Source organism: Podarcis bocagei, assembly GCF_964188305.1.
Source record: "Podarcis bocagei genome assembly, chromosome: 16".
NCBI classification, from domain to species: Eukaryota; Metazoa; Chordata; class Lepidosauria; order Squamata; family Lacertidae; genus Podarcis; species Podarcis bocagei.
Window position 1 is genome coordinate 25,772,494 of NC_138142.1, and position 12,929 is coordinate 25,785,422.

The 12,929-nt window shown below is 43.1% G+C and overlaps 1 protein-coding gene across 1 annotated transcript; it reads left to right on the forward strand.

Annotated features, from left to right (window-relative positions):
* The first annotated feature begins 2,426 nt into the window (after positions 1-2,426).
* Positions 2,427-11,987, forward strand: LOC308576329 (arylacetamide deacetylase-like 4). The gene is made up of 4 exons (XM_081175582.1): positions 2,427-3,098; positions 6,544-6,760; positions 8,772-8,835; positions 10,554-11,987. Exons 1-4 carry the CDS (start codon positions 2,922-2,924, stop codon positions 11,326-11,328), a joined length of 1,233 nt encoding a protein of 410 aa, XP_081031708.1. The 5' UTR covers positions 2,427-2,921; the 3' UTR covers positions 11,329-11,987.
* Positions 11,988-12,929: the final 942 nt, after the last annotated feature.

Consider the following 12,929-nt stretch of genomic DNA (forward strand, 5'->3'; position numbering starts at 1 on the left):
GGATTTTTTATATTCTCTGTATCTTGGATCTAAGTAACTTTCTGAGCTAATTTGACTTCTGCAAAATGTGGTCAGCTAGCAGCTAGCAGACACCGGCTGTGTGCTAAATCTGTCAGAGGCCATTTCCTGCCTTGCTGGCTAGCAGAAGCTGCTGCTGTAAGCAAGAAATAACCAGACCTGCTAAAGAGGCCCCCTGCGTTTCCTGCTTTAGTAATGCAAGATAAGAAAGACACATACGAAGGAGATGGGAGGAGGGGATGCAGGATGCTTAGCCAGCAGAAAGACACGTATAGGGGAAAATAGGGAGGGGGCTGCTTAGAGGGCTAGCAATATAGATATAGGCATGCCATGCCATATAAGGGAATAAGTTGAAAACTTTCCAGCTGATTGGGGAAGTTTCTGGGGGGCGTTTGGGGAGGAGGGAGAGAGCTTTCTCAAAGTATAAGAAAGTTTACAGATGCGTAGTTCTGGGCAGTCAGATTTCAGAAATTATTCTGCTGGCTGCCTCTGTGCACAGATATGCAATAAAACCCTTTTCTCCAAAGAAGAAACTTTCCTGGAACTTTTTTTTGTTCTCTCCTTGGTCCTGGGGACGCGGGTAAGCAATTCCCTGGCAAGTAAAGGCATAAGCCTTCAGTACCGCACTGGCGGGAAGGTAAAAGGCGTTTCCGTGCGCTGCTCTGGTTCGCCAGAAGCGGCTCAGTCATGCTGGTCACATGACCCAGAAGCTGTACACTGGCTCCCTCGACCAGTAAAGCAAGATGAGCGCTGCAACCCCAGAGTCGGTGACGACTAGACCTAATGGTCAGCGGTCCCTTTACCTTTTTTATAGACACCCTTGCCCTTCCCAGCTGGACCTTAGGATGGTGGGTCCTTCTCTGGGAGCCCCCTGCAGATAGGGTGCAGCAGAGGGCTGCCCTGACCACCCACCTCTTAACACCTGATCTGAATATACTGCTTGCACCTGTTTGTTCACTGACTTATTGGCCTGGATGACATTTCAAGGTCCTTGGCAGCTCAAAGTTTGAATTCAAGTGATCAGAGGATGTTGAGATCCATGGCATCTTCTTGCTTGTTGGCCTGATATGGAGAGAGCAGCATAATGTCTTGCCTTTTGTGTGTCCGGGTATCTGGGTTTGACTAGAATTCTGTCGAATATGGGTATAATGAAATGGACCCATTGCACTTCAAAGGACTTGGCTTAGCTTTTTGCACAGATGTTTCTCGTTGCTAAATCTTCAAACTCAAGCAGATATTATGTAGCAACATCTGCCTGGAGTTATGATGTGACAATTTTGGGACTTCACATTGAGAAAGAGAGAGAGAGAGAGAGGGAGGAAGGGATATTTATTTTTAATATCTTCTGCATTTTCAAATTAACTTAATTTATTCTTCTACTTTAAATATATACTCTTTTGAAACTGCAGGTTGTAACAATAATCCTGCCAATGTTCTTATCTGTTTACAATGTATCTGTAAATATTCAATAAACCATTTTCATTCTTTTATAAAAAGTTTGCTATCTGGGTTTTTTATTTTTCTGGTAAGTTTTGCCATTTCTGCATATTCCTTAAGTTTTCTGTATCCATTCTTCCTTTGCTGGGACTTCTACTTCTTTCCATTTCGGGGCAAGTAGCATTATTGCTGCTGTAGTAGCATACGCGAACAAGTTTCTATATAGTTTAGGTAGTTCTGTCCCTATAATTCCCAAAAGAAAAGCTTCTGGGCTTTTTACAAACATTATTTTAAACATCCTTTTCTATTCATGATATAGCATTTCCCAGTAAGCTTTAACCTTACTACAAGACCACCACATGATAAAAAGAACCTTCTTTCTTTTTACATTTCCAACACTTATTTGATTTAGATTTATACATTTTTGCCATTTTTGCCAGTGGTTAGATACCATTGATAGATCGTTTTCTCTTAAACCATAACATGCTATAAATTTTATATCCATATTCCACAATCATCCCCATGCTTCCATGTCTATATTATGACCAATTTCTATTGCACAATGTATCACTGGGGATTGTACTTTCTCACCCTTTGTCTCCCATTCCAATAATATTTTATACATTATAGACAGCACTTTTACATTCCATTCCAACAGGTCTCTCTCCAGTTGTGATATTTGTTCCCCAGTCCCTTGTAGCCTTTCTTTCTTAAATACTCCATTCAAATGATGATATTGTATCCATGTTGTTAGTTTTCTTGATAATTCCTTATTTTTTATAAATTTATACTTTCCTCCCACTTGTTTTAATAAACTTTTGTAAGTTGTCCACCATTCTATCATATTGTAATCCTTTTATGTGAACCGCCCTGAGACCTCTGGGTATAGGGTGGTATATAAATTCAATTATTATTAATTTCTCCATAAGCTTTCTCCATAATCCAGCGGATGTTTGCAATTTGGTCCCTGGTTCCTCTGCCCCTTCGAAATTCGTCAGCCTGCACAGCGCCAAACCTCTTTCCTCACCACACTGTTCTGGAAAGTTGCAGTGACCCTCCTGTTGGGAGGATGCCATTGCAGTGCAAGCCAGCCCCACCTGCATTGATGTGCAGTCCCTTTTAATTATCCCTGATAAACTCCTCAGGGAGGGAAGAGGCACAATGATTTTGTGTGGGAGGGCAGGCAAACTCCTATGCACGACTTCCCTTGGGAGGAGAAGATAGGCAAATTCACACCCACCAATGCGTATCCACACCCTGTGCGAGGAACAACAGTGTCTTTCAGGAATCCAGGATAGCTGCAATGTTTTACTCAATTACTAAACTATTTGTTTTATTCTCAACTGAGAACTATATGGGTTGGCCTAGGGTGTTCTTTTCCACATGGCATAGATTGTTCTCCTATAAAAGCCACCAGCGTTGGCCAAGGCGAAGTCCTTGTCTCTGTGCCTCTGAGTTTAAGGGAAATGGCATTTGGTGAAACTCTGTGGATGCTGATATTATATACAACTATTTTCATTCATTTCTTGCTGTTAGTGTGGGGAGTTTCTTATCGTCTTACCAGGACCCACCTGCCTCGAGGACTGTCCTATCGCCCAATAATGCTGCTTCACGATTTCTTAGTGGGATATGGATTGGTACTAGTAAGTATATTTTACATATATCATGGGGATGAAGACACCTCTATAAAAGGGGCTGCAACCCTTTAGAGTCAATAAAATAATTTAGAATAATTCTTTTAAAAAATGCTCATTAATTTGAAAATATTGAAACCAATCTGATACCCATTCTTGAATTTCTTCTAACTTTTTCATTTTACATGCATTACCAGAAAAACACAGTATGTCTCTATAAGTACCCCAATTCTCTTGAATGTTTAATTTCCTTAGTGCACTGGCTTCAATAGGAGATAATCATAAAAGTGATTTCCGTTCCAGTAAATTTTGATATCTGGTCCACTTTCCACAGTGTTTTTATCTCCTGACCTCTGCTGCCCACTACTTTCTTTCTCTTATAAAAGAAAATCACCAAGCTGCTTTATTGCTTCCAGTACCTTAACCACATTTTTCATCAGGTTTTCCATGAACAATACCACATCATCCGCAAATGCCCTCAGTTTGTAAGTTTGAAGACTCACTTGGAGGCTTCGTATATCATTTTCTCTAATAACCCCACACAACAGTTCTAAAACCAAAATAAACAATAATGGTGAAAGTAGACAACCTTCTCTTGTTTCCTTGCCAATAATGCATTTTTCCTATAAAATTCTGTTTACTGTTTGCAAATCGCTCTGTATATAATGTATTTATTCCTCTCACAAATTTCTCCCTGAACCCCATTTTATCTAGTAATTCCCACCCCCAACCCCAAGAAGCATTACACTGGGTAACAATTTTTTACTTTTTGAATGTTGTCTAGATTTCTACAACTGATTTAGGGTATTTACTGTAAACTGAATGGTGGGCGTTGATAAAGGTAGGTACACGTAAATTGCATGTTGCTTCACCATTTTTCAAACTTCAGGGCTTGAACTTCCGTTTCTTGGAACTCCTGGAATGCTCAGCAGCAGGGAGGTATTTCTTCAGAGTCCAACAGTGGTCAGCCATCATGACTGTCCCAGTGACCCTGATACCTGGTCTCCATTTCTTTCATGTCCTGATGGAATCTCTCCCCCTGCTCGTCACTCATTGAGCCCAGTTTCTCAGGAAATTGGTCCATATGTGAAAATAGGTAGTGCATCTTGACGCTCATGTTGCAGCCCAGGTTTCTGAAAGCAGTCAGCATGTTGTTGACAAGTTCTATGTAGTTTCTGGCCTTATTGTTGCCAAGAAAGTTCTTCACTACCAGAACAAATGCCTTCCACGCTTCCAGTTCCACTTCATTCATTGACTTTCTGAACTCTGAATCTCTGATGAGCTGACGGATCTGAGGACCATCAAAGATGCCAGCTTTCAACTTCTCCATGGTCAATTCTGGAAAAGCCTGGCACAAGTAAGTGAAGCAGTCACCATCCTTGTCCAGAGCCTTGGTGAACTGCTTGATTAAGTCAAGCTTGATGTGCAGCGGTGGGAAGAGTATTCTGTCTCTGTCCACCAGAGGGTCATTGATGACGTTCCTTTCTTTGCAAGGCACCAATTCCTCCCGTACAGGCCAGTCCTTCTTTGTGTAATGCTGAGCACGGTCCCTACTTTCCCACATGTACAGAATACATGGGTACTTGGTGAAGCCAGACTGTTGTCCCAACAAAAAGTTCACCATCTTCAGGTCAACACAAATAAACCACTTATGCTGATCATAACCAATTTTCTCCAGCACATACTTCACCGCTTCATAGTTCTCCTTCAGTGTACTCGAGTGAGCCAGGGGTATAGAGGCAAACTGGTTGCCGTTGTGTAACAGAACACATTTCAGTGATCGCTTGCTGCTGTCAATGAACAGTCTCCAATCTTTGGGTTCGTACTGTGGCACTCCAAGCTTGAGCAGAAGCTGTGCAATATCTGCACAGTATACCACGTCTTTCTCTTCCGAGAAAAATGGAGGTACTCTTGATGCCTGTTGCGGAAGAAGCTGATGCAAGCACTGTCAGAGAGGTTTTTTCCCCCTTCAATCTGGATGCCAACAGTTTGGCAGAGTCCTTTACAAGCTGAGGTCACGAACTAGATCATTCAATTCCTTTTGTGAAAATGGATGTGGGAGCATCATCTTCAAGAACCACGTCTTCTTCTTCATGTCCTTCAACCCTGGAGGCATCTTTGTCACTAATGTCAGGAAGATCTCCAAAGATAGGCACTGGAATTTCATCACAATGAGCTACAGGACGATGTGCTGATTGAAGATCAGGATACTTGAGGCTGCTCCAGTTCTTTCTGTTGATCCCAGCCACACCAATTTATGGAAGATTTCGAGGTTTTATGACTTCAAACTGATCCCTTATCAACATAATCACCCAGAACTATCGGACCTGAATACTTCTTGTCATTAAAATAATCATTTCCAATCAAAACAATTATTCAACATGGCATTTTACCCCCACCAACTTCTTCTAAAATGCTCCACACAAGCATACATGTGAACAAAAACATAAAAAAATGACATGTGGCCATAGCTCAAAAACTTCACCTGATTGAGCAAAATCAATGTGATTTTTGGATTCAGCACATCAGATTCGTCCTAAATCAACTAAAAAAATGCAGACAACAAATTTGTTGTTGACCAGTGAATTATCAAACACTTTCTCTGCATCTAGAAAAACCATGGGTAATTGCTAATCATTTCTTTTTTCAAAATATTCAGTAGCATTTAATGCAATTGCAACATTATCTTTAACTGCCTCATCGGCAGAAATGATGTCTGGTCTTCATGTATTAAGTTTCCTATCACTTGTTTGAGTCTTCTTGCTAATATTGCCGCAAACCATTTATAATTACAATTAAGCAAAGTAATAGGTCTATAATTATTGACTTGGGCTGGGTCATGTTATATTGGCATACTAATAATAATACAAATTTTATTATTTGTATCCCGCCCATCTGGTTGGGTTTACCCAGCCACTCTGGGTGGCTTACAGCATATATAAGCATAATAAAACATCAAATATTAACAAACAGAATATCTTATACAGACTAAAATAAACCTATAAATCAATATAAAATAATAATAATAATAATAATAATAATAATAATAATAATAATACCCAAATTAAAATAGCTGCCAATCCCAACAAAACATTTAACCAACCCCAACCCAACAAAAACAAAACAGGGGAACTAAAATTAAAGATTTTAAAACTTTTTAGCCAATTGCCACATCCCAAGAGTTGTTCCAGCAATGCCCCTCTGGCCTCCCAGCATCCCCTTTTAGCTGTTCAAGGTGAGTCTGGGCCCTGCCCCCTAGGCCAGGTAGAAATGGGCCTTTCAGCAGGGAATGGTCTTACAAGTATCAGGTATCTCACCCTGTGTCAAAGTACTGGTCATGATCATTTCTTAAGGCTGGATTAGACGGTCCCAAAATACTTTTTTAAGTATTAAAAAATTGCAAGTGGAAAATGCTAATGCTAATTATGCATGCTAAATGTTTTGTTTTAAACAGGCAGGAATTCTGGAAAAAATGGGCATCTGCCATAGATATTCCATAATCAGGGCCATGTGCCTATTCATTCCGATAATGAAGGACTCCAAACTGATCATAAAGGACCTGGTTTTTGATGGGGTGCCTGTGAGGGTGTACTGGCCCAAGACATCACCTGCTGGGAACAGGAAAGGAATCATCTTTCTTCATGGAGGTGCTGCGGTGGCTGGAAGCATTCGTAAGTTCTGTGAAATGTGTTGGAAATGGTAGAACCTCTATTTACAACCGCCACCACTCGCGGACATTCTAAGTTGCAACCACAGCAAACCCGGAAGTAAGTGGCGGGTTTGCTGCCGTTTGCGCCTGCACAGAAGCGGGCAATTGTCGTCCATGCCTGCGCACAATGGCGCCTCTCCCAGCGACCCGTTTCGCCATAAGGACGGTGTGGCGATCACACAGGGCCCCCGGACATTTCACGGTCTATTGACCCTGTGCCACCACTGCGGTTGCTTTCTTCGCTGCCACCACCCCGCTTCTCACGGGGACACACGGAGTCCAGACTGTTGTTAACATAAACAAATAATCAAGTTTATTTTTAAGAGCAGGAACAAGCATGTGGTTGCAGTTTATTTTCCTCTGGTCAGTTTCCTAATCTTAGTGCCTACAACTTCAAACTGAATAATTCCCAACTATCTATCTAACTCCCTAACAATTCCTCCCACTCTCTCACAATACAACTCAAACAACCCACTCCTAATCCACCCTCTTCCTTCTCCAACACCCAAGCCTCAACTCCCAACTGACAAACCTCAACTCTCAACTCCCAAACCTCAACCGTCAACTCCCAGAGCTCAACTGACTTTTCAAAACCTCCCACTCTATCTTTTACTCCCCCCTCGCATTCTCACTGGCCAATCACCTCACACCCATTTTAACCCTTTCCTTGACACATCCTAGGGGGCAAACGCCACAGACGGGCCTCCAGAATGGATTGTGGTCGCTAGTAGAGGTTCCACTGTATTGTTAGAAGACAATTTGTCATTGTAATTTAATGTAAAGATCCTGAAATGTTTGCCGTGGACGGGGGTGGGGTGGGGGTGATTTGTGCAGCCTATACATGGTTGTTGTTGTTATTTTCTACAATCAAGTAGCATATATATTTTATGAAATAATAATAATAATAATAATAATAATAATAATAATAATAATAATAATAATAATAATAATAATAATAATATATTTATACCCTGCCCATCTGGCTGGGTTTCCTTAGCTACTCTGGGGGCTTCCAATAAAATATTAAAATACAATAGTCCTTCAGATATTAAAAGCTTCGCTAAACAGGGCTGCCTTCAGATGTCTTCTAAAAATCTGGTAGGTGTCTTTTCCTTTGACATCTGGTGGGAGGGCATTCCAAAGGGTGGGCACTACTACAGAGAAGGCCCTCTGCCTGGTTCCCTGTAACTTCGCTTCTTGCAGTGAGGGAACTGCAAGAAGGCCCTCGGTGCTGGACCTCAGTGTCCAGGCAGAACTATAGGGGTGGAGATGCTCCTTCAGGTATACTGGATGGAGGTCGGTTAGGGCTTTAAAGGTCAACACCAACACTTTGAATTGTGCTTGGAAACGTACTGGGAGCCAATTTAGGTCTTTCAAGACCGGTGTTATGTGGTCTCGGTGGCTGCTCCCAGTCACCAGTCTAGTGGCCGCATTCTGGATTAGTTGTAATTTCCGGGTCACCTTGAAAGGTAGCCCCACGTAGAGCACATTGCAGTAGTCCAAGCAGGAGATAACTAGAGCATGCACCACTCTGGCGAGACAGTCTGCGGGCAGGTAGGGTCTCAGCCTGCATTCCAGATGGAGCTGGTAAACAGTTGCCCTGGACGCAGAATTGACCTGTGCCTCCATGGACATTAAAAACAGACATTTATGACACAGCAATATTAGTCATATCCAGTTCTTTTTTCCTAGAAAAAGAGGTGCCAGTACTCACCATGAAGTTGTTAAGGTAAGTGCCACACTTTTAAACAACAACAACAAAGAGGTGCCGGTACTGCATACCCTTGTGTACCCCCTGGGGGGGAAAGTATTGGTCATATCTGTTAATTTCAACAGTTTTACTTTCATTAGGACTAACTCACAGTGGATTCAACTCACAGTGATTTCAATGTGAACGACCAAGGAAATGTGTAATGGAGCTTAACAAATAATTGCTCACAGCAGGCAGTGTGTGATGTGTTTTTCCCCCCTAGGAACCTCTGAAATGATCTGCCGTTCCATTGCCCACCAAACTGACTCAGTGGTTATGTGTGCTGAGTAAGTATCTTCATGCTTGTTGTAGCAGAAAAAAGAGTATTTCCCCTCAGTTTCTAACTCTTCCACATGAGCCCAGAAAAAAACTGATTTTGCCAACATGGTGAATTTGCCAACCTTTAGAATGGGTGTTCACCTTTGTATTTTGATTTTTATGCCTTTGGACCCAATCCCTCTGGCTTTAATGATAAGAAGAGCTCTGCTGGATCAGGCCATTAAACTACTTTTACAGAAAACCCATAAAAACATCAACCCATAAAAAGCCATTAGGATTCTTCTCCTAAGGCAAAATGGCCCTGTGTTTGAGAGGGAAAGTGCAGCTGGAGTTAAGGTGAACTTCTCTCTGGCAAATAAGCTCAAGCTGTTCCCAACTGTCCCGTCACCCACACTTACCATCCAATGAGAGCAGTGGTACATTGGGCAATGGGAGAAGTGTCATTTGCCAGGGCTTCAGAGCCCTTTACAAGGCAAGCCTTCCCGACAGTAATGGACATCATCTCTCCCAATGGCTGCCCTCACTGCCTTAATGCACCTTTGGTGCATGATCTGAAGCCTCCTGGCCAAGGTGGGTGAACTGGAGTTCTTGGCTTTAAGGCCATATGGTTTAAAGTGGGCAGAAAGAGTGAGAAGCACTGATCTCAGGAAGGCATGGTGGGACATACTGGAGGTGATTCAGAACTGGGGTTGTTTTCCTGAGATGGAAAAGGAAATCAAGGAAACATTCAAAATATAGAAGTTGGTTATATTAGGCATGTCATGTAGAATGTGGCCTGGGGGAAATGTGTTTGTCGCTCTCTCTGAACTCTAGAACATGTGGACATTCAATGAAGCTGAATGCTAGAAGATTCAGATAAAAAAAAGTACTTATCCATACAGTGCAAAGTTAAACTACAGAACCAGTTCCCACAGAAAGCAGAGATAGCTTCCAATGTGGATGGCTTTGAAAAGGGATTAAATAATTGGGCAGAGTATAAGACTACCAGTGGCTCCTAGCTATGCTGGCTATAGTCTGCCTCTATGGTCGGAATCAGATTTGACCAGCAGCCACTGAGAATGGGATGCTGAACTAGCATTATATTTGGGTGCAGAGCATCAGCCACAGGGGCTGAATGCTGCGCTCTGGGCCACTTCATTTCCCCTCTGACCCCAGACCCCACCCCTGCACCATTGCCCCTCTTTTGCACCATCCTTGAGTGGCATCTGACTGGTGTGAATGTGTCTTGCTTGCTTGGTTGGAGAGTAGAGAAAGGTGTGTGGCTGTGTGTAGGAACCAACCTACTTGTCCAGTGGGAAAGTTCGCATTTGCTTTCCATTTTGCTCTCTGGTCCCACCCACAGCTGACATGTGGCCCCCAGGAAGGTTGCATAGAAAGGAATGTGGCCCTAGGGGTGCCACCCTTGCAATATGCCATTGCAGGAAAATGCTGCAAAGTGTATGATGTGTTATGTACTGAGGTTCTCACCCTGGGCCAGCAGGGGGATACTGTAGATAGTTATGCAAATGAAGGATTGAAAGTGACGTTCAGTGATTGGCTAGTTACGGAAAATGGTTACTGTTGCATTCTAGTGGAGCTCTATATAAGCAGGCTGACCGGGCTCCTCAGTTCTGTTCTGTTCCAGCTTACAAATAAAGAGCTGCTTTGGAAGAATCGCTGTGTCGTCTGATATGTTCGCCCACGACTTAACATGATGAATGCTGATGACATCTTGCCTTCTCTTTAGGTATCGCTTAGCTCCTGAGCATCCGTATCCAGTCCCTGTACTGGACTGTTTAACTGCTGTAATATACTTTATGAAAAATGCAAAGGAATATGGAGTGGACGCCAGCCGCATTGCCATTGCTGGGGAGAGTAGTGGAGGCACTTTTACTGCAGCCATTTGCCAAGAACTGGTGACCAGAGAGGACCTCCCAAGAGTACGAGCTCAGGTCCTCATTTACCCATTCCTCCAAGGAATGGACTTCAATCTGCCATCCTATCAGCAAAACCATTCAGTTCCTCCTATGTTCCGGAAAAGAACTGTCAAAGTTGGTTTGACATATCTCACTGGGAAGACAATGAATGTAGATGGAGTTCTGAAAGGCGCCCATGTCCCTCCTGATTTGAGAGAGAAATACAAAAAATGGATAAGTGCTGATAACATTCCAGAAGAATTTAAAGCTAGGGGCTATGTTCCTGTAGAACCTGCTCCATTTTCAGAAGAACTTTATGAACAAGTTAAAAGAGGTACTGAGACAATGTTTGCCCCCCTTCTAGCAGAGGATGACATAATCCACCAGCTCCCGGGGACTTTCATTCTAACCTGTGAATATGATGGATTCCGGGACGATGGGCTGTTGTACAAGAAGCGGTTAGAGGACAATGGTGTGCCAGTGACATGGTATCATGTTCAAGATGGATACCACGGAATAATGGCCTTGGCTGGTTGGGGGCCACTTGCATTCCTGAACACACAGAAATGTTTGCAGAGTGTAATACAGTTCTTAAAAGGTTTATAGAAATGAATGACCTTGTAGGAGTGCAAATATCCAGAGTGTGGGGTCAGGTGGGACTACTATGAGGTATTATAAAATATGCATCAAGTCATTGTGTCCATGATGAATGCATTGTGTTGACTGGGTTTAATTCATTGACAATAATTTCTGATCAAATCCCACAACCCTCTGCCTCTCTGGCCATTTCCTCTACTGCTCATCCCTCTTGCTTGACAAGTCACTTACACAGCCCAATTGCTTTGCCAGGCAGGCATCCTGGGTCATCAAAGACAGTGGGCAGTTTCTTTGATGTAGCTTTTCTGATGTTAATCTTAGGATGTTAATCTTATGGCCAGGAAACAGATCTCACCTGAAGGTTATAATGATCGCTGTCTTCCTGGCCATCCTCCTTATCTTGTATATTGCTTGTTTATGACCTCAGGGGTTGCCAAATGTACTCCTTTGTGGTTCTGTTTTGTTTACCCCAGAAATATGTGTGCTTAATTAGTTTTGGTAGTTTAACTTTGTCCCCATATGGGGTTTGTTGAAATGCTCAGAGGAAATCTGATTGGTTCTTACGAACACTCTGTAAAAGTTCTTTTGTGAATAAAACGACCTGGGCCGAGGGGTGGAGGCACGCAGAGATTATTATACGCACCCTTCCCAGAGTCTTGCTGGTTCAAGCCTCTGTGTATTCTTATTAATCAGAGTTCAGTCCTTCCTTTACTTTGAGAACACCTCAAGTGGTGCTCCAGGTGAGGCAAACCTAAAAGGGAACCGTGTGAGGATTGGGGGGGGGGACCTCAGTGTGTGAGGCAAAGCTAAAAAGAAAACCTCAGCATTTGAGGCACAGCAAAAGGAAACCTCAGCGAAAGGAAACCCCCATGATTGGACTCTCCTCGGAACTAGCAACCTGCTATCCCTTGGTTGCGGTGGATCATCTCCTGCAAAACGATTCCCGGACTTAGGATCTCATTTTCTCGGAATGAGCCCCAAAGATGCGCATCTATTACCCTTCAGGTGAGATCATGAGAAGCAAGCTTTCACATGTGCAGGAAATGCATAGGAATAATTCTTCCGATAGATTTATTGCTTTATTGTTTGGCGCCCAGCCACGCTTCCCCTGCGGGCCTCTGCAGCTTCTGTTTACGCAGTGTGGCTTTGGAGTGGTCATAAAGCAATTAGCAGAATTACACAGCATCTGTGTGTCGAAAGGGCAGTAAATAAGTCCAAACGTTTCTTCTATCCTAATATCTCTTTATTGGGAACAAAATAGCATATTTACAATCCTTAACAGCCATCAGAGTGGAGCTGCATTTTCTCTGCGTCCTTCTCTCTCAGTGCAGCGACGCAACAACCTGCTTTCGATTTTCACTCAGCTCACAGCATTCCAAGCTGCTTTCGTCACGTCCTGGCATACTTCCCTTGTACGCACCTCCTCTCAGGCTCGAGACACAGAAGGTTAACCTTTCACTACACCCAACACCCCCTCTTGCCTTGCGCCTGAGGGGAGAATCGACCCTTGGTCGTCCCAAATCCACACCTTCGCAAAACTCCCCATGTCTTTGGAAGGAGAGTGGCTTCGTGAACCCATCAGCTAGGTTCTTGGCAGAGGGACAATACTT

What these genes read in the sequence shown, in the direction of transcription:
- LOC308576329 (XM_081175582.1), top strand. Translation starts at nt 2,922, where the DNA reads ATGGCATTTGGTGAAACTCTGTGGATGCTGATATTATATACAACTATT. An exon ending in TGCGGTGGCTGGAAGCATTC is followed by an intron (nt 6,761 to 8,771) that starts GTAAGTTCTGTG and finishes TTTCCCCCCTAG; the next exon opens with GAACCTCTGAAATGATCTGC. An exon ending in TCAGTGGTTATGTGTGCTGA is followed by an intron (nt 8,836 to 10,553) that starts GTAAGTATCTTC and finishes CCTTCTCTTTAG; the next exon opens with GTATCGCTTAGCTCCTGAGC.